Source organism: Pieris napi, chromosome 17, assembly GCF_905475465.1.
Source record: "Pieris napi chromosome 17, ilPieNapi1.2, whole genome shotgun sequence".
In the NCBI taxonomy this organism is placed as follows: Eukaryota; Metazoa; Arthropoda; class Insecta; order Lepidoptera; family Pieridae; genus Pieris; species Pieris napi.
The window spans coordinates 3,356,547-3,379,289 of NC_062250.1; the positions used below are offsets into that span (position 1 = coordinate 3,356,547).

General features: G+C 33.2%; 1 protein-coding gene across 2 annotated transcripts in view; it reads left to right on the forward strand.

Moving 5' to 3' along the window:
- The window catches only part of LOC125057727 (zinc transporter 1), a 35,811-nt gene that overhangs the window by 8,385 nt on the left and 4,683 nt on the right, over positions 1–22,743 (forward strand). Inside the window, exons 4-9 of one of the 2 annotated variants that reach the window (XM_047661579.1) lie at positions 3,818–4,066; positions 8,754–8,929; positions 12,266–12,378; positions 18,692–18,815; positions 20,516–20,608; positions 20,835–21,077. In XM_047661579.1, the coding sequence (XP_047517535.1) occupies positions 3,818–4,066; positions 8,754–8,929; positions 12,266–12,378; positions 18,692–18,815; positions 20,516–20,608; positions 20,835–20,867 (788 nt within the window). In that variant the 3' untranslated portion in view covers positions 20,868–21,077. Of the gene's footprint in view, positions 1–3,817; positions 4,067–8,753; positions 8,930–12,265; positions 12,379–18,691; positions 18,816–20,515; positions 20,609–20,834; positions 21,078–22,743 lie in introns of those variants that run through there. The other variant, XM_047661578.1, reaches the window with a different exon arrangement.

A 22,743-nucleotide genomic window follows, 5' to 3' on the forward strand; every position in this document is an offset into this window, starting at 1 on the left:
AATCGATACTTGTATATTTATCATGCAACACTTATACTAATTAAAACCCATATACTTTATTTTAAAACGTTCTAAATTCTGAATATTTTATTGCCCTGGCAACTGGCAAGTTTATTACTTTTTTTTTGTCGATCTTAAAATATTATAATCTACTTAATAAATATTTCACTAATACTTGGTTTAATGGTCCAGGTTATCCAGATTCTTTCAAATTAAATAAACTATAAATAAACCTGTGAATAATAATTTATAACCTCTTGGATACTTGGATATACTTGGACAGATAAAACACCGCGTTCCGATCTAGCAAGTTATCGGATCGTTAAAAACCGGATGCCGGAGTAGTGGAGAAGTACGTAAGTACTATCGTGAGTTTGTAAATCGGATCGGTAATTAACGTTTGCCGGACCGGAGCAGTGGAGAAACGGCCTTAGAGTCCTTTACTTTGATTTTTATAAACTTGCGAACTTGTTTTCTTAAATTCATCTCTGTTTAAACAAACTTTCCTTTATGTTTGTCATATATTAATGAGCCCTGTGAAGTTTATATTATTGTAATATTCAAAGTATAACACGCCAGAAATGTTATGATAATATACACGTTGGTTAATAACATGTACGGAGATTGTGGGAAATGCCTACACATTGATTCGTAGAATTTGTTTGCCGAATCAAAATTGTGAGACCGCACAATAAATATCTTCTTAATTATATTTAACTGTAAATACTATGATAAATATAATTAAAAAACAAATTGTATATGTTTGTGTTTTAATGTGGTATACTATGAACAAAACATTGAAAGCGCAACAGAAATCAGCCAATTTATACGGCATTTAATAGCTCATGAAAGAAATCAAACAAGTGAACGAGTTTAAACGCCGTGCGACAGCTTTATAATTAAAGCCTGAAGATTCGCTACGGTTCCTGGGTTAGGGGATGCTTTGAATGAAAAAAAAACCAGTTTTTTTCCAAAAAAATAATTTACTTTCTTTCTATGTGCGCATTTAACATAAGCTCGAACGGTGAAGGTAAACATCGTGAGGAAACCGATATGCCTTAGACCCAAAAAGTCGACGGTGTGTGTCAGGCACTGGAGGCTGATCACCTTCTTGCTATTAGATTTATTAATGATCATGAAACAGATTCCGAAATCTGAGGCCAAGACCTAAAAAGGTTGTAGCGCCACTGATTCATAGTATTCTTAATCGGTACGAGTAATATACATTATAAAAAAGATTCCGACGATTCTCCTCTCCTATATTAAAGTGCTAATAAATGCTATGCATAGTGCCAAGACAGAGAGGTCATTCACCCTAAAAGGTCATGAACTCTTACCCGAACTATCAGCTGATTTTGTGCATTACAGCAAATTAATCTATAATCTGAATGTATCAATGGCGTATAATGATAACCATGACCGTCAAAGCAACGTTAGAATTTATAATCATTGCTTAATAAACCTTGGCACGAAGCAAATAAGGACGACATTGAACTGAACTAAAATTCTAATCATGAAACACTCACGTTTTTAAAAATGGAATGGAATAGTAGATTTTTACAACGCGTTTATTCAAAGGCATGTCCAATTATTTAATTTAGCTATTTTCGATTGTCAAGGTGACTTACAATAGGTGTTTGCCAAACAATAGACGCCGGCTTGTTTATTGTCCCCGTATTGAAATTAACGTTTGAATATAGAACAACCCGTTGATAACAAAGCTTACTATCAATGCGAACAAGTCGACCGATTGGAGCCTTTTGTTTCCGCATTTAATATTTATAAATATAGTCGATTATCGTATTCTAATAGACAAAGGATTCTGTAGTTTTTATACTCTCCTTATACTAAGGTGACCAACTATACTCATTTACTGAGTTTAGTACTTGTTTATCGCAAACCGTACTCTTCAAATCCTGTACTCTGAAAGTACTCATTTGAATTTCTAAAACATTTTTAGATTATTTTAGTTGTTAAGGCACTAATGCTGCTGTTGAAGTCGCAACTTTCTGTAAAAACAAATTCTGCCATCTTAACAGTCAACTTTAATATGCAAAGTCTTGCGAATGTAGCTATATTATTAGACGAACATCCTCGTTTAGCAAAAAAAAACCACAAAAAAATATGTTTTTAAAAGAAAATAAAGTTTTTTCTTCTTTCTATTTTTTCACCTATGAAATACTTGCAAAGTGTACTCTTTTTGTACAAAAAATAGTTGGTCACCTTACTTATACTTATATAGTACGTAACTTTAATGAGTTTACGAATATTGGAGTTTGTATGATGTGTTACATACTGTATAATCAAAAAATAATAAATATTATTTATGGCTTGATACCTGTTGTAGCCTGTGCTGTGAATGTTTAAAATAATAAATGCCAGTTAATCTCGCTTAACTAAACATTAAGGTCAGAAACAATTCTGGTAGTATTTCTAGTTAAATAACTTTGTCCGGAATTAAAGAGATGAAACTTGGGCAAAAATCGTCCGTATTTCATTAATTAATCTTGGTTTGAGAAATGTACAAATAAATTCAAATAAAACACCTAACGGTCGGTCTGCTTATTCGGTTCGATTTAACATAAACAAAAAAAGGTTTCCATCCGAGGTCAACATACCACAATATTCCTGGAAGAAACAGTATTGGGTTTAAAAGACTTTTTGTACAAGGTGTCTTGTGTTACTTCTGAATAACTGTTTTTAATATTTAATATAATAGAAAATAATAAAACTTGTTTATTTCTTTACAAATGTGAACAATATACAGTTTAAATTCGTAATATTTTTTTTTCTTGTTGACCAGGCATTTACCCATGAATTGGTCCCAATCAAAGGTACTGACGGAAGTTATGATAATCGTTATCATAACTTCCGTCAGTACCTTTGATTGGGACCCCTTCATGGGCCAAATGCCTCCTCAAGCTTTTTCCAAATTTCTCTATGCATGGCTGGCTTTCTTTCTCCATTACCTTCTTATTAACCTTTTTCTAACCCTTCTTAAAAAAAAACTGTTTATTAATTTTAAGTACATATGCATTACAATGTATAAGATTTCGGAAAATTTTTCCCCTTGGTCTTTTCCATATTGTCTGTAAAGTTCATGTTTTATATTGCTATATGTCCCGCCCATTGCCACTTCTGTTTTGCGAAAGTTTTTGTAAGACGTCTTAAACTTTTGGTACTTTTTGTATTTTCCTTATTTTAAGTACGCTTTTTCCATTCCTTTCTTGCATTCAACTTCACCTAATATTTAATATGCGAGTATATATAATCACGCGTTTAGCACAGCTGAAATATAATTTTACAGTTGAATGAATAATTAAAATTTTATCTTTCATTAATGTCAATATTATTTCTTTCAATTTATCTTGTAATAGTCGTAGCAGGAAAAACTAATGAAGTAAGAAATTTATGTTCCATCCTCTTATAGTTTACACAAAACTAATTCTTGTTACATACAGTCAAAATCTGTTATAACGACATCAAAGGGACTATTCATATTAGGTCGTAAAAACCGATAGTCGTAACAGCCGATGACGTTATTAAGTATCTAATACAATAGAATTCAGCCGGGAACTTTGAGTTTGGTCAATATAACCGGTATTTTCTTATAAACGATGTCGTCGTAAACGATTTTGACAGTAGATGAATATAATTTGTGTATATTGATAGAAACTTATTTCTGAAATTCTACTAAATAAGACACAAACACGCAGATTCTATTAATAATACAAATCGTATTAAAAACATTATTGTGTAGTGTGTAAATAGTGTTACCATAGTTCCTGTTAGTACGAATAAAACTTTACTCTTACAGAACACGGCAGCAGTCATGGCCACACACACGGCGGTGTTCCACCTCCATCGAATGTCAGACACCTCACAGAGTTAGTGAATAGCAATGCAGACATGGCCCTTGGTCATGCGACCACAGATAATGAAGAGACAGATGAAATGGTTCCACCCAAAGTTGACAAACTACCGAAGAAGCAAGCGCCTAAGAGTACAGACCCGGGGCACTTGAATATGAAGGGTGTGTTTTTGCACGTGCTCTCCGATGCTTTAGGTAAGTAAAGCCACAGATAAAATATATTCTAAGCGATCCTGTCATTATGACAGATAGACAAATATAGATAAACTAGCTGAACCGGAAAACGTTGTTTTGCCATGAAATTTTTTATTTCAATAAAAATAACTATCAATAATAAAAAAATAGGGGTTGATCGTAGAGGGGTGAAAATTAAGGGTTGTATGTATTTTTGTATAATGTATTTTATATACCATAAAAAAATAAAAACTATTTTTTTTCTAAAAGAATAAAAAAAAAATTGTGTGGACACACCTTATCACTTAGGAGTTTGAAATATACATAGTAGCCGATTCTCAGACTTACTGAATATGAATATAAAATTTCATAAGAATCAGTCGTGCCGTTTCGGAGGAGTATGGGAACGAACATTGTGACCCGAGAATTTTATATATATAATTTAGTATGAAAAGTGAGTGATTAAATGAAACCGAAAACTGTCAGATCTTCAATATATTGACATAATAGTCAATTAATTAAGACGAAAGACTTAAAAGCTGAAACCGATGTACAGCTAGTTATGTATATCCTAATTTGCATTTATACATTGTTATGTACAAAAATAACACGAGAGTTGCGTTTTGTACGAATTTTTCTTTTGTTTTGTGTTCTCGTGATTCTAAGAACGTTGAAGGCATTGACCAACGCGTGACGGACGATTAATTCACACCACCGCGCCCGTCTTCGTACTGTCGAATTACGGGGTTTTCTCTTGCATGAGGCAACTCTTGGTAACAAGATATGAGTGTAGATAACTTTTTGATATCAAACGCATATCAAAGTTTACAATATTTATATTCACATTCTTATCTTAGTTATATGTTAAAAATATCTTTAAAGCCAGACCAAAAATATAAAAATATTACTAAGGGACAAATGTTTAAAAAAAACCTTTTTTACCGCATTGAAGTTATGTATTATTGTAAATTTACAATTATTTTACATAATTTTAAATTTTTCCGACGTTTCGCGTGCTTTACAGCGTGCGTGGTCACGGTGACTGAAAACAAGGTGTTGAATGTCAAAAAAGTATCGCAGCTGTAGAAAAAGTTGAATTATCTATATTTATTTCCACGGAGTTGGTATCGACTAAAAGATGTAGGGTTTTGGCTGATCAGTGGGTGTGTCAGTCACCGTGACCACGCACGCTGTAAGGTACGCGAATGTAAAATAATTGTAAATTTATAATAATACATAACTTCAATCCGGTAAAAGTGTTTTCTTTAAATGTGTAAAAGTTATGTCAATAAAAGACAATACTATCGACAAATGTTTTGCTCATATTTGACATGACTTTAAAAACCATTTTGGATTATTTATTAGCGGCTACAGAACATATACTTCTTATTTTCAATTATGCTTTAAAACAAATTAAACATTGATAATTTCAAAAACCCATCAAGACGAGTCTCTAGGCAAGATGGCGTCGCACTAATACGTACCATGCTTGTTAACAAGTGAACAAACGTCAAGTTTTTCAAGTGTTAATTGTCAAAAAATATAGTTTCCGACAAAATTTAAGTCCACAATAGCATCAGGATTAGAAAAGTCTGTGATATTTTTGTGTCACGTGATATGTTTAATTTATTTTTCTTCTGGGCTTTGCAACTAGCCCTAAGAGACTATGAGTGAATCTGTTCTGTGGTGCTGTCATGTAGAGTGGCTTTCCATTGGAAGCATCTACTCAACTACTGTGTAGAGCCGCCGGTGAACTGCCGGTCTTCTGTCTACGTGATATATGAAAATCAATATGGAACTACGGATTTTTTCACTATTTACGTTTCATTTTACTACTAACCCTGTGTAATATTTCTTATACAGATTATTCTCAATAACACAAAGTTTTCATACTTTCAAATAGCCGATTATGCGAAGTCTATTTATAAAGGCGATTGAGCAAAAATGTTCGAGTCGTGTTACAATATTACTACAAACGTTAGATACGTTTATTTCCGGTTCAAAGATTATTGTTCCGGTTCAAAGATGTTTGTTGTCATTATGCCTTTCTCGCTGAAGGTTGTATATATGTATAGCTCTATGTCTTTGAGCCGGCGTAAGCATGTGTATTTTTCTGTAATATTGAAATAACGTAAAAGTGATGACATTAAAAAAAAACTTAAAAGTAAAATTACCAATTGAAGTTCTCAAATTCATTCGTGAGAATGCCTAATGTCCGATTTCTCAGGATAATTCTAAAATGATTGCATCCGGTGCTTTCATGCGATTTTATCCGCAAAATCAAGTAATTATATTTCAATAAGACCGAGATTGGCCTTTTGAATGTATTTTTATAGACTGATACTTTATTTTTTATTATTTAACTTTCTTAAGAAATATTTGCTTCCCAAATATACTCCTTTTACTCTGAAGTATACATTAAAAGACATATATAATGTATACCCACCCGCCATATTATTTTATTGCAAATTATTTGACAGTCATAATTCTAACAGATGGCGCTGTTTTGAAAGTACCAAAGTTTCACATAAGCTAATTTAATGGCATAACCACCAAGAAAGCATGGTGGTCCCCATGACTATACTACGGAGTCTGCTAGTGTTAGTATAGATTATAATAATTGTGTTTGCCGTACGCAACTATTATCGAGACTACACGTGTCGTTCTTTAAGTGTAACTTACTTGGTACGGAAAAATATTATTTCTATAATATTTTGTAGTGTCTGATAAAATCTGTCGCTACATCTGTCTCTGTCTAACCTTGGCTAGTTCAAAAACTGTGCTGTCATTGACATTAATTCTGGAATAAAATGCGAACAATTTTAACCTTGCTCCACTTTCTTCCTATCGTTTAACTGATGTGATATCGGGAATCATTTCACACACTTATCAGTTCGATACTGATATAGTCTAGTTAAAAGTAGTTGTTTACATTTTCCTATAAACGAACAGTATGCAATATTGCCTACATTTTTAAAAGGCCGGCAACGCACCTGTGAACCGTCTGCCATTGACTGCCATGGACGTCGGTATCCCCTGTTCTATAAAAATCAATTCGAAGTCTATCAATGTACTAAGTCTTAGACACTACATGTTCATTATATACGGTTATGTACTTTGAAATCTTTATGTTTTACATATGTTGCATATGTGTGTGTAAATAAACTATGGTTTTTATTATATGTACAACAATTGATGAATGGTGTAAAGAGTTTATTTGATTTGTCGTCACAGCATATAAATATTTGAGCTAAAAGTTAAATATAATATAATTAATAAAAACAAAATATTAATTAAAAATAAATTTAAATAATATTTTATCTTAAATATAAATTTTCTCTAGCTATAATTATTAAAGAACAAATTCAAACTCAATAAAATTAAACCAAAAGAAATTATATCACAACCTAACATATAACTTAAATTACAAAAATTTATACTAATAATTATAAATAAAAACATAAAAATAAATAATAATATCTGAACCAATCAAAATATATTTTTTAAAAAACATATAGGTATCATAAAACAGATATATAATAAAAAAAAATATTATAAAATTCTGTATCAGTCTTGTTTTGATCAGCCTCTGGTCCTATATAGCGAGACTTGTAAACACGTGAAGATGTATTTATATTCCGTACTAAAACTAGAACGAAGAGTCAGAATATTTATAAACCAGGGACAAACAAATATTTGTGATATTTTGAAATTTAGAATGGCAATTTAAAATGACATTCGAAATTCGAAAAGTGGGTGTAAAAATATTGACGTATTCTGTTCTACTTGCAAATTTTAAATCTGTGAACTGAATTATAATGTGCGCGGTTTAAATCTAGTCCGGAATTATAAATAGCAACAGATTGAGAATAACAATGTTTTTCGGTACGTTTATGTCGGAGACGTCATTGAACATGGTAGCAATGTAAATTTCACATTTATAGCACACTACAATTATATAAATGAATTGCCAAATAAATAAATAAACTGAATGATAGATCACAAAGCAATAAAATGCCAAGTGATTAGTAATGATACTTCTACCGCAGAGAGTGCTCAGAGCAGTTGTTCGGATTAATACCTGCAGCTGAGTTTCATCATCGGACGTCGAGGTGATACGGGTGGAATTTCGTTTTTATTGCCGCGCACTGCCACTATGTGAAACCAGCTGCCCACTGATGTTCCAATTCCACTTAGGGTCCTTCAAGAAAAGATTGTTCCAATTCTTAAAAGGCCGGCAACGCATTTGCGAGCCCGCTGGCAATGTGAGTGTATATGGTTGATCACATAACATCTGGTGAGCCCCTGCCCGTTTGACCCCGTCTGTCCGTCTAATGCGAAGCCGTGATTTGACATATTTACCCTATTTTACGCTTATATGTATTAGAGAGGTTACAAATTTTATTTGGCGTCATACCAACCTAAGACACAGTTCGTTAACATAGCAATAGTTCTGGTATTCCAATCGAAATTATTTATCATACATAAAAACAGTACGGAAAGTTTAGGATTACTAAAAGATACTTTTACTAGACTATTGAAGAATCCTGGGTTTCGTCCCAGCAGTTACAAGACCTTCGTATATATGCAAGAGAATTGAATCTTTATCACATTGTACTTAGAGCTTTAATTCCTGTAATCTATCATCTAAGTCCAAATTATTTTACAAATAGCATACGTTTCAATACAACGTGTAATTTGGTTTCAGGTTCAATAATAGTGGTTATATCGGCATTAGTTGTATGGTTGACTGAATGGGAGTACCGATTCTACATTGACCCAGCCCTTAGTATAGTGTTAGTTTTATTAATACTTACCTCAGTCTGGCCACTATTGAGGGAGTCCGCACTTATTTTGCTACAAACTGTACCAACACATATACAGGTAAGTTTTCATAATATTATTAGATAAATGTGTAATCAATGTATTTAATTTTGACATTGAGACATAGTTATTAATGACTTCGCAATAAAATTGTCAAAAAAATGTTAATTAATTGACTAGGGTGACACTGCGAGGAACAACTAGTAACTTGTAATGCTCTATAGGTATTAAACGATTTACCTAATTGTTGTAAGTTTATTGATGAGGAATTTTAAAAATCCATAATATTGTCTCTAGTTTAGGTGAGTTGTGTTGGCGTAGTTGCTTCAGCGTGCGACTCTCTTGAGGTAGTAGATTTGTACTCTGGTTTTACACATCGTAAGGAACCCGACATGCCTTATATAGAAGTCGACAGGCTCAGAAAGCTGATCCTAGAAAAGATATTAGAAAATGTAATGATCACGAAAGACGCAAATCTAGGGCCAACATTCCAACGGTTGTAGTGCCACTAATTTTAAACACATACATAAATAAACTAATTCTTGAACGGGTATAAACCGAAAATTATATGTATAACTTCTTTTGAGTGCTTTCGCTGGCATGGTAAGGTTCGATATATAATGTTTGGTTATCACTTAATTTGTTTTCACTGGACTGTAAATGTTTATGTAGAATTTTGTGGGTACTATAGCATCATTGCGTGGTCTTATTTCACGATTCCTACTGCTGATAGACTTCATTTCTTCAAGATTTCATGTGGTATATACGATTTTTATCAACCAGATGAACGGATCAAGTGAAACACTCGTCGATCTCAAAAATGTACACTGTTATGAGAGAGGAGCTGGACACAAACTGCAAACAAATGTTTCGCTCCAGATGTTTCCTTCCTGATACAGACATGAGCTACAGACTCAAGAGAGAGAATAATATAAAAACAAAGGAAAAACGTTTATAACGATGACCTATTTTTAGATCAGCACCAAATCGTGCAATCATATTTATACACACGTGTGCGGTTAGCCAAACAAAAGTTTTAGTGATAAAGTTCGTTTGGTTTGCGATAAGACATATTGCGCGTTTGAGTGTCCGGACATTTCGTCTGTTTTATTCCGACGATACCTTTGGGCTTGCTTGTTCATGTAAAAAGATTCAGTTAGGTGTCACAATTTTGCTAATTATTTCGTCAGAAAGGTGTTTTGGCAAAGAATAAATAGAAATACTAGCTGAACCGGTAAACGTCCCTTTGCGATGTATATTATTTCTAATATACATTTCGAAACATATTTTAGTTCATTCAAACTAACTAACTATAATAAAAAATAGGGGTTGATCGTGGACGGGATTAAGGGTTATATGTATTTTTGTATGTTGTATCATAAATTTTTTCTAAAAATTAAAAAAGAATATTTAGGGGTTTGAAAAGTAGATAGTGGCCGATTCTCAGACTTATTGAATATGCACAAAAATTTTTATAAGAATCCGTCGAGCCGTTTCGGAGGAGTATGGGAACGAACATTGTGACACGAGAATTTTATATATGAGATACATTCTATGAAGTACTCTTCAATGTTCTTAAATATCTACTACAGCGTACATATTACCTTCACCGCACGTTGTGTATATGTTACCTTCTATCTAAATTGTTATATTCCGTGTCAAACAGCTACCCTCTAAAGACCCCTTTTGTATATAGGACAGGCTAAGTTATCATCTACCCAAAAAGTGTCTGTCCAGTGATTGGAAAAGATTTCTTAAAGATGGCTTGAGTTGGAGTTGAAAAATTTGTATTAACTTGAATTGAAAATAGATATAAATAAACTATAAGTCTGGTTCTCGCATTTTAGCATCAATTTTAATTACGTCCATAAATTACGTGAGGTGTTTTTTTTTTAATTTTCCGTGACTCTATCCCCCATGGTGAGATAATGAGATGATGGGATGGAGAGGGGATTCAACCCCCTCCCCCATCCTGGGGGGATTTCACGTAAGATTTTTCAAAATGTGGGTTTCTTACGTAAACGCGTTGGATTGTTATTGTAAAAAGAAAAAAAAATTGCTTCGTGCTTTTATTTCCGACTAAAACAAAATAAGTGAAATGTTGAGCGTTTAGGTATGGAGTAAGCGGGAAGTTGCAGAGATAGCCTTTAGGGCCAACCGTTTTCCTAATTTTTTTTCAATCAGAAAAAAAATTGCGTGTTATTTGCCGAGACCCCCCCTCTCTCCAACGTAAAATGAGGTTTGACTCGACCCCCTCCCCCCCTTAAACACTTCACGTAATTTATGGACGCCCCCTTACGAAACAATCTTAAGACGTAAACACATAAACGTACATGCGTAACTTTATTATAAGATATTCCATTACGAATGCCTCCATGCTCCAAAGCAGTTGAATATATGTGTAGAATTAGTGTTATAAACTCTATATGCAGCGCTAAAGACTTCATTTCGAACGTTCGTCGTGACAAACCGAGTGGTCTAAGATCCCGCTATACAACGACCTTCACCGAGATGCTTATTTAATGAAACTTATTTTATATATAATTTAATATGTCAATAAATATAATCCATATGGGTTGCCTAGCAAATTTCAGTCCAGAGTATTTTTAATTAATTTAAAAAAAAATATTTTTTTAAACATTTCACCGGTATGATTATTAGATAAATTCTATACCAATCGAAAGTATGAAGCCCATAGAATATGCAAAAGTTAGGTTGTTTTTAATCAATTAATTATTTATGTGTATATTTTTTATGTGACACTAAAGTATATATACATCTTTAGTATAAAAGAAGTTTTTAGTGATACTTATATAATACTACCCTGATTAAAAATATTGATTGAAAAAAGTTCAAAAAATTTACTACATGCAAATTATATTTTTTTTTTTTTTTTTAAATATTCATTAAACATACTCTGGACTGAAATTTGCTAGGCAACCCATATGGATTATATTTATTGACATATTAAATTAAATATAAAATAAGTTTCATTAAATAAGCATCTCGGTGAAGGTCGTTGTATAGCGGGATCTTATACTAGAGTAATTTCTATGTTGAATGGATTTTGACGTTAAATTGAGGGACTGATAATATAAATAAGTTTCTGTTATCTTTTATTTTGCTTTGATATATTTATGAATACTTTTACAACCTCCTTTTTTACCTCTAAAAGTCCCCATTTTGACCTGACACTCCTGTCTCCAATTATTCTTCTTACCCCGGCTTCTCTTATGTCATCCTCCCTTCGGGTCACTTGTCTTCTCTTCCTTCTCTTTCTGTCCCTAGAGTACTTAATTTTTCCTTTATTTTTTTACCATCTCCCACCCCTTTTAAATATATTAAATTCAGTTTACACATGAGGCATATCAAATACATATTTAAATGTTTGTGCAGGTGGACGCGATACAAAGGCGTCTGTTGGACGAGGTCGACGGTGTGTTGGCGGTGCATGAATTTCACGTGTGGCAGTTGGCTGGAGATAGGATTATTGCCAGTGCGCATATAAGGTTTGTTTTATTTATTTATTTATTTACAGCCCAATGGCCAAACTTAGACTAAAAACAATAAAATACAATTAAGATTTACAAAATTGACAATAAATGCTATCCTCTTATCCCCTCCAGGTATACTCTGAAATCGCAGTATACTACCCCCCCAAAAGCTTTCCAATATTATTAAAGGAAATTCAATCTATTCTAATATTATTAAAGGAAATTATTGTATTTTTATGTTTGTTTTACGAACGAATTAAATAAAAAGTGACTTTGCTAGTAAACGATCTCTTTTAGGCAACCGAAATAAAATATATATAAACCAGTGGCGCTGGAAACTTTGTTTCGGCAGGAAGGCCCTTGTAGGGGTACCAAAAAAAAACACCAAAAATATTAATTTAACAATACAAACTATGTAAGAAGTACAGAAAACTAAAATGAAACAAATAATCATAAATGCCTCCGTCTTACCGTAATCTATGGCCAATAAAAAATAATTTAATAACTGGCCACAGGTAAATTTACAGGTAATTTTTGTATTGCACTCGAAAGGATAATTACTCAATCGAAATATAAACCGAGTGGTATCAAGATTTGAATTTGGAACCGTGTAACGTGTACACGTTTTGAAACTTCCTAACTTCATGCTTCACATATTTTAGCTGCCGCACAGTGAGATCCTGGAGTACCGATAAAGGGCCAATGTGAGAAAATAATAATCTGAGAAAATAATATTCACTATTGCCTTGTCAAAGAGCAGTGTTGGCCTAGTGGCTTCAGCGTGCGACTCTCATACCTGAGGTCGTAGGTTCAATCCCTGGCTGTGCACCAATGGAATTTCTTTCTACGTGCGCATTTAACATTTGCTCAACGGTGAAGGAAAACATCGTGAGGAAATCGACATGTCTTAGACCCAAAAAGTCGACGGCGTGTGCCAGGCACTCGAGGCTGATCACCTACTTGCCTATTAGATTTAAAAATGATCATGAAACAGATTCAGAAATCTGAGGCCAAGACCTAAAAGAGAAATAAATTAAAAAATTAAATTAAATTATTAAATAGCCTTGTCAAAGTAAAATAAAAATATGGAATCGTTTAAAATATAAATGATACAAGAAAGAGACAAAACACTGTCAAAGTTTAGATACGATTTAAAATCTAGTTTAGATGAAATAGAATAAAAAGCCAATACGGCTTATCACTATCATATTCTTATCGGTGTTCTGCCAAATTAAATTCAAGGAGGCAAATAATGATATAATTTATTCACGTTATCTAAACATGGACAAAATTATGTGCATGGGTATATTTTTATAGCTTTTGTATTAAAAGTAAAAAAGTCATTTAATCACATAGGTAACATAATGTACACTTATGACTTGTCAGTATGTCGACTAGATGTCTGGAAATTACAGCTATTTGAACGAATTAACGGGTTATTGAACATTATTCATTCGCAAAAATCGGTGGATATCTCGAAAATAATTAATATGATTATCACTCTTCGACTATTTCCTCAGATAAAATATTATGAATGATAATCAATTTCACTTCTATTTCTGGGAAATTTCCTATATAACTACTGAAGATCGTAAATACAAGGTACAAAAATTTAAGTACTTACGTACAAGACAGTTTTTCCCGCGCACCACCAATTTGTGGAACCAGGTGCCCACTGAAATATTTCCGAACTAACGAAACGGCGTAAGAATATCAGTTAAAATAATTGTTTGCAAAAAATTAAACTGTCCCCATGGGTCCGCGTCGAGCCAACGCTTCTAAGCAGTTACATTAGTTTTGAAATTTCATGCGGTGATGATGAGCAGTTATTAAGTTGAACTCTGTCAAATAGTATTTTAAGTTCTAGGTTGTCACCCCTAAAGGATGTATTTATGGGTTATGCCTTTGATAGCAGTGTTCTTTACCGCTTAACTAACGCTTTTTTTAATAAACAGTTCGTCAATCACTCGTATTTTGACTAATAGAAAACCAGAAAAAATTGATAGTATAGTTGACAGATTAGGTAATTTAGTTAATGAGCTAATTAGTTATGGTGTTCAAAGCGTAATTAAAGCTGACCTTGTCCCAACTGTACGGTGAAGGTAGTAGTTTATACTAAGTGCTAACAAAGATCTCGCAAAACTAAAATTTAAGTCTTAATAGGCTTTTTTAATACGTCACTCACTGCAATAAGAGCGCAGGGGAGGCGTGACGACGGGCCCCTCGCCCATGAATATAGAATAGGAATTGAAATATATATATTATATAATAATAAATATATATAATATATTTTAGGAAATTTCTTAACAAAATATGTGTGTAAAATATAGTCCGGCACAGTTACAGGGGATATTAAGAAAATAAATAAGCTTCGAGTATTTTACTGGTGACAGTCACCATGTGTTGTAAAATATTGTTATTGTGTAATAAATTCGGGATTTTGTCTCCTAAAAAGGCTTTTTAGTTAGTGCTGTAACATATGGTAAGGAACATGATGTAATGGTTGTTTACAAAAAAAAATATTTATGACGAAGAGTTTATTGCGAGTTCTTCTCGTCTTCTACGCCTGAACTAGCTTCATATAGTGCCATCTCCTTGCGAAGGTTGGCGATCATCATGTCTAGTTATATTTTGGATGCCGCGCTTCTAAACTATAACTTGGTGCTTTCATCAAACTATTGTCTAAGGTTTATCAACCAAGACGTGCTTCTGCGGTCAGGTCTCCTTCTACCTGCCTCTTTGCCTTGTATGATTAATGAAGTTACCGCCAGAAGTAGCGGTAATTAAAAATCATTTTTTTCTCTGATGTTTCTAAGTGTACATTGAGTTCTATATAAATAAATGATTTTTTGATTTTATTTAAGAGAAACCTTTCATAAATCTATAAAATGTTTACCGTAAAAATTAAAATACGATGTTATTGTCGTATTCTATAAATTTAATAGCATTGGAGATATGTCTTCAATGAGCTTATGAGCTCAAAAATGTAAAACTATTTCACTAAGTCTCTATTTTGCTTTATCGAGCTAAATTTAAATAATAGTGCAATGCGTTTCCAGTTTTGTAACGAGATAATCTTGATTTGAGAAATTTTTCGAAATGAATTTCCATTTGGCAGATATCCAGAAGTCTTTGTCTCGTGTCAGTGAACCAAGTCTTTTTATAAATCCTGGAAATGATTGTGAATTAGCAAATGACAATGGTGTTTGATGCTATTAGTAAGAATGTATATAAGATATTATAAAATACTAGTGGACCCGACAGACGTTGTCCTGCATGATATTTCAAGCAATTAGTAAAGCAAAGTATGAAAGTACCCACTGCAGCGCCATCTGGCGGATTTGTGAATTTAAACAATTCCCAGATCCCCTTGAACACACACAAAAAATTTCATCAAAATCGGTCCAGTCGTTTGAGAGAAGTTCAGTGACATACACACTCACAGAAGAATTATATATATAAAGATATAATTTTTCAAAGTTATGACTGAATATAAAGAAATGAGGATTTTAGGTTTTAATAATTACAAACTATGTCCATACATTGCATATTTCTTTATATGCATGCTAATTCCAACTACTTAGAAAGTTTGACTACATTATAATACAAAAATAAAGTGTTAGTTCATAACAACTTTGGCGTAATCGTTATAGTAATCAGTGGCGCTACAACCTCTTTAGGTCTTGGCCTCAGATTTCTGAATCTGTTTCATGATCATTTTTAAATCTAATAGGCAAGTATGTGATCAGTCTCCAATACCTGACACACGCCGTCGACTTTTTTTTTTGTGTCTAAGACATGTCGCTTTCCTCACGATGTTTTCCTTCACCGTTCGAGCAAATGTTAAATGCGCACATAGAAAGAAAGTCCAATAGTGCACAGCCGGGGATCGAACCTTCGACCTCAGGGATGAGAGTCGCACGCTGAAGCCACTAGGCCAACACTGCTCATTAATATATTCGTGATAATGATATAATCGATTTTTTTTTTTATTAAACACTTTCGTCCAAACCATGGACGAAAAATATTATTTCCTGTGGTTACTATGTTTTTTTTTCAACACTCATTTTTAATTAATATTTTATGATCTAATAATGTATAATCTTAGTGACCAATGAGGTTTTGGTGGAATCAAAGGTTACACAAAGTTCAATGTACAATTAATAAATAATGTTATTTGGGCTATCGGGTAATGGGATTTTGTTTTTATGGCTCTGGCACGATTTGTGCATTAGCCAGCGTCAAGTATAGGATTTTTTATAATTCGTGCTTGTCTTTAGAAATTCGACCGTGTCCTCCATGTACGGTTTAGGCACTCGCGCGGTACCGTACAACCCTCCCAAAGGCCGAGAACAAATTTAAATTAAATTAAAACTTGCCCTCGAACCGGGAATCGAACCCGGTACCCCTCACCTAGCTGCCACTTAATAAGACCGCTAGGCTATGAGGCCCTCTGGGCTATCGTTTATTCTAGAATAAACAAAAAAACAAAACAATTACAGCTAGTCCCGAAAGAAATGTGTACAAGAGGAAGTACGTACTGTAGCATGTTATTTGACCCGTCTGCATATAAAATGTGTTCTCATTATACGTGGCCCAGATTTCAAGTCGACTTATCTCAACTTTTGTATGTACATTTCTAATCACTTTATAATCACGGTTATATTTTTAATTCCTTTTAGTCTCTTAATTATAGGTTTAATAGATTAAAATTGTGTTGAAGTTGCTGTTTTTAAAATGACTAGGATTTGTAAGTGTATCTGTAGTGGGAAGTTTATTGTACATATTTATTATCTTAATGTAATAAATTACGTGTCACGTTTGTCCGCTATGGACTCCTAAACTACCGAACCGATATTAATCAAATTTGCTCACCGTGTGTAGATTGATCCAACTTAAAAGATAGGATAGCTTACATCTCAATTTATACCCGCAATATTATTTTATTGCAAAATATTTGTTTATTATTTAACAGTCACAATTCTAACAGATGGCGCTGTTTTGAAAGTACCAACGTTTCAAATAAGCTATAACTTAATGGCATTACCACCAATAAAGCATGGTGGTCCACATGACTGGTGTTCTCCTGCCGTTTTCTTTGAAACACACCTTAGCCACAGCAACGCTTGGCCGAGTCTGCTAGTATTATATAATAATTATCGCGATGTGTTTCTGTAGTCTTGATACACTATTATTGTCAGAAATCAGTCTTACACTGTGTTAACTAATGAAGATGTTATGATCATGGTCTTGATAATTGGACAGAATATGACGAATAAAAAACAGAAAAAAACAAAAAAGATCTACATCAAATTCGGTTAAGTTAAGTCAAGCATACTAAAATTATTTCTTTCTTTGAAGTCCCATGAATATCCAATTGGCCACGATTCTGGGAGTAGTTTAAACCTACTAGTACACCATCGCGGGGCCCACGAATTTGCCATTGAAATTATTTTATTGTAAGAGATACATTTATTTAGGCTCTCATTCGGTAATACTTTCTAAGAAATAACATTCATAGCATGAAGATGTTTGAGATTTGCATTGCGTTGCTGTCTGTACTCGTTTCTATATGTATCTATACACTCACGCCTTTTTCGCGAAGGAGTAGATAGAAGGATCTTCACAATTTCTATCTTATAGATTTAAATAAGTTTTAAACTGAGATGCAACTATTTCATTGAAACAACGATGCAAAGGTCATTCTTTGAAATAGGCAATTAGGTGATATCTGTTTTTTATAATATACTAGCAGACCGGCCAAGCGTTGCTGTGGCTAAGGTTTTTGTTGTATTACATAGTAGCAAACTATTCAAGGGAAACGGTAGGAGAACATCAGTCATGGGGACCACCATGCTTTTTTGGTGGTTATGCCATTAAATTGTAGCTTATGTGAAACGTTGGTACTTTCAACACAGCGCCATCTGTTAGAATTGTGACTATCAAATAATAAGCAAATATTTTGCAATAAAATAATATTGCGGGTATAAATTGAGATGTAAGCTATCCTGTCTTTTAAGTTGGATCAAACTACACACGGTGTGCAAATTTGATTGATATCGGTTCGGTAGTTTAGGAGTCCATAGCGGACAAACAACGTGACACGTAATTTATATATATTAAGATGTATATTTATAATACCTAGTATGTCGTAAATATACATAAAATAAAATCTTAATACATGTTTAGCTACATTATCTGTCCTTATCACTCTTGAGTAAATACACGGGACAAAACTTTTTTTTTTTTAAGTCTGAGGCTTACATGAATTTCAACAAACCATTTCGTATATATAAATAGAATATTTATTTACGTATTTCTCCAACAGATGTAGAAACTTATCAGAGTACATGAAGATAGCTGAAAAGGTGAAGGAATTCTTCCACAACGAGGGCATTCATTCGACAACAATACAGCCCGAGTTTGTGGAGTTACCCCTAGATGGAAATGAGGTAATTTATATTAAGGCCCCCTGTTCCCCACGCCCCACTCATTGACATTAGAGAATATAATTTTTGTGTTAATTTTACCCAATACAACCTTACATGTGCTACACTTTTAATGAAATATGTGGCTACATCATTGCCGACTATATCCCGAAAATACAAAAATAATTTTAAGACAGCACATGGCTAAACAATGTATTATATATTTCTGCAACGGTATGTATAAAATAATAATAAAAACTTTATTTATGACAGAATTCATATATCGCTAGTCCCCACACTAGGGAGGCCATGTGTTGAGGGTAACTAGAAAACAATTATTACGTAGTACATGTTTTAATTAGTTAAAAAAAAGATGATAATAAAAAATAGAAAAAAAATAGTAGTTATAAATTTGAAAATGCCATACGGCTGGGACACTAAACATTCATCGGACATACAAAAAATATTTGGCAATAGCCTTAAATGCTGGCTGATGCTACTAGCCACACCCATGCAGCTATACATTTGCGTCTGGGAGCCCCTTAAGAAACGCACGTATTTTATATGTGTAGACAATCATAAATTATAAATTAAGTTCCTAATAACTAGTCCTAATTTGACGTAATATCATAGTCAGTAGTTTTAACGTTGGTTTGTCTCAATTCGATAATGACAGTTCGAACTATATATTAGTTTGGTATAGAAATTGAAAATATTGCTCATGTTTTGTATGTATGAAGTTATTGTCTGATAGTTACAGAACGTATTGTCTGCGCTAAGGTTATTTAAAAAACAATCACAAGTCCATAGACCTTAATATCTTCTGATAATGTAACAGATAAAACTAAATTGTACGCATTAGACTTGTACAAATCGCATAGGTACTATTTGATTACCTACCAGTGACTAAACTTTTTCTTTGATATATTTTACCAATATGTATTTATGTTGAGTAATTGAGTGCGAATCTCATCCCTGAGGTAGTAGGTTCGATCCCCAGCTGTGCACAAATAGACTTTCTCTATGTGCGCATTTAATATTCGCTCGAACGGTGAAGGAAAACATCGTGTGGAAACCGACTTGCCTTAGACCCAAAAAGTCGACGGCATGTGTCAGACAGAAGGCTGATCACCTTTTTGCCTATTAGATTGACAAATGATCATGAAACAGATACAGAAATCTGAGATCCAGAACTAAAGGTTGTAGCGCTACTTTTTTTTGACGTGATAACGTCTTTAAAATCGTTTTAGTCGGGTGACATGTTCAGAAACTTGTGTCACACCAAAACCTCACGAGCGCGATCGCAGGTTAGCGAGAGAGAGACGGACCGATCTCCCGTCTCATCTCGAGCGCTGCCAGTCATTCCGTGAATGTATGAAGAAAAATGTATATCATAGTCGAATAAGTAAACTTGTCATTTTACACCCGAAATTTATCATCAAAAGTGTGAATAAAACGATAGATGTAATTTAAAATTTGAAAAAATTGTTATCTTCATTAATTCCTTACTTCCCAAAAACTTATATCACCAATAAGACGTTATCACGTAAACATCTCGATCGTAAACCTACTTTACAAACAACCAATATTTTTTTAATTATTAGCTTTATTTTGTTCCTGTTGTGTGTTATTGTGATGTAAATACTAATAAACCACGGTTTTAGTTTAGTCACGTGACTTAATGGATTATATTAATTACTCCTTTACTGTGATAATTTTCGCAGATGGTCAGCTCGTCAGCGGAGGCTCCGTGCGCTTTACATTGCCCGGTTAACGACTCGTGCCATAACGCTACGTGCTGTGGCCCGAACCAACAGGTAATGAATTTATTTCTCCCTGTAATATTTTCTATAATGATCTAATTTCCCCTTGATATATATTTCTATTTTATTCCTCCTTTCTGCTCTCATCTGTCTTGTTCTGTTTGTATTCCTAAGCTTGTATATATGAACGCATACGTATACGCCCGTAGAGAATGCGTGCGCGTCCTAGTTTTAGTTTAATATGAATAGGTGGAATATTTTCTTTTCTTTTCAATTACAGTTTTACAGTTTAGAAACAATAAGGGTTCGGTAATATTTTTCAAGGAGACACAATCGTCGGACCAAGTTGCCGTTTAGAAGATTTTATGAATTATTTTTGGACGACATAACTTTATTTTTGTATCGCATAGTATTTGTACTCCTGTTGTTGAATAGTTTTACTGTTGCCAATTGTGATCATGAATAAATATAATGTGCCAAATATACATGTATGTGTTGAAAATAGTAAAATATTTGCAATGAACTTCCTAGTTTTATTAATTTTTTTATGTCACTAGAAATCTTACAGACAGCTCTTCTGTAATACGAATTCAGTAAACCCCCGTATAACACGGTACTCTTATAACGCATTTTCATATTACGCGTACGACCTTCTTATAAAACGGGTATTCCCTTATATAACGCGGGATTTCACACGTTATATTTCTGTGTCATAACTATAATGAATATACGCATTTATTTTTCATAACGTAGTTTTTGTTAATATTCGATTGAAATCCCCTTTTATTAGAAAAGTTTGTAAGAATCATTTGTACATAACGCGTTATATGGGGTCATACAAGCGCGTTATGCGAGAATCCTAGTACAACGCGTTTCCTATAACGCGGAAGCAATCTACCGTGCTATAGGAGGGATTACTGTACACGCTTATGTTAAGCACTGTGTCAAATAATTGTATGAAAAGTCTTGCGTTTGCGCCAAGGACGCTGTAAGATTATTAAATAAAATAAATAATAAGTGGTTATACAAACTTTTTCATGCAAATACCGTGCTAGCGTTTATTTCTAATAATTTAACAAAACGCGGGAATTATATTTTTAAAAAATTTTTTCTAACTATATTTCAAAAACCTAAGTGACCGACCATTGTAATTACGTGGATACAATTAGAAAATACCTACAAGCGAAACACCCGCCATAGGTTTAACAAGATTTAATTATGTATAATCTAAATGTAAACATTTGCCAAAACTAATCTAACATAGTCACAGATAATTAACACAGAGTAATTAAGTCTGTTAAACAGCTGTGTTGCTAGCCTATAAATTTGTCAACGATTTTCATTTGTTTTTCATATTTGAGTGGCTTGATTACGTATGAAATGATGACATCGAATGAATATTTTATGAAGTATTTTCGTGGAAATTCTCCGTCAATTTAGTTATTACAGTTTTATAACATCAAAGGTCATTTACGGAAACGTTATGCCAACTAATTTAGCTATGTAAATTAATGATGATTTGCTTTTGTTTTTCTTTTCTAATGACGCATTTAAACGTGTATATGTGTTGTTTAAATATAAATTATGTCATGCGCTTATATTTGTATAAAACGTATCGTAATAAGTAACTTGTACCTGTACGTAAATGTTTTCGAGTCTAAGACAAGTTTCCTCACTGTTGTTTCTTCACGAGCATGTATTTGCACATATTAAGAAGACTACAATACAATGATTTGTCTAGTCTTACAAGGAATTTTGATGAAATTCTAAAAACCGTGGATATAACAACGTGGGCTAATACGCCATTTTAAGTGGACCACGGGAAAATTGAGCGAAAATTGTAATCGGCGCTTCAGTTGGGTTTGAATTGGAAGGAATATAGTTAGTTTCGTAATTCGTATTTTTTTGGTCTTAGTTTGTTAGATTTATATTTTTACAAAGTTGCTTCTGTAGTTAGAATAGTTAATGAAATTGAGAGTTCAAACCAAATTGTAGACTATAAAAATATAAGTTTCGTTTTGTTTAATTAGTTTTGTATTTATATAGAACAAATTAATACACTCTTTGACTCTTTTCATCACATCGTAGACATAATCTGTGTGAAAGAAACAACTTATGTCACTTAATTACACTTTACCTGAAACAGTACTAAGCACACTCCACAAATACACCCTCACGTACATACCCTC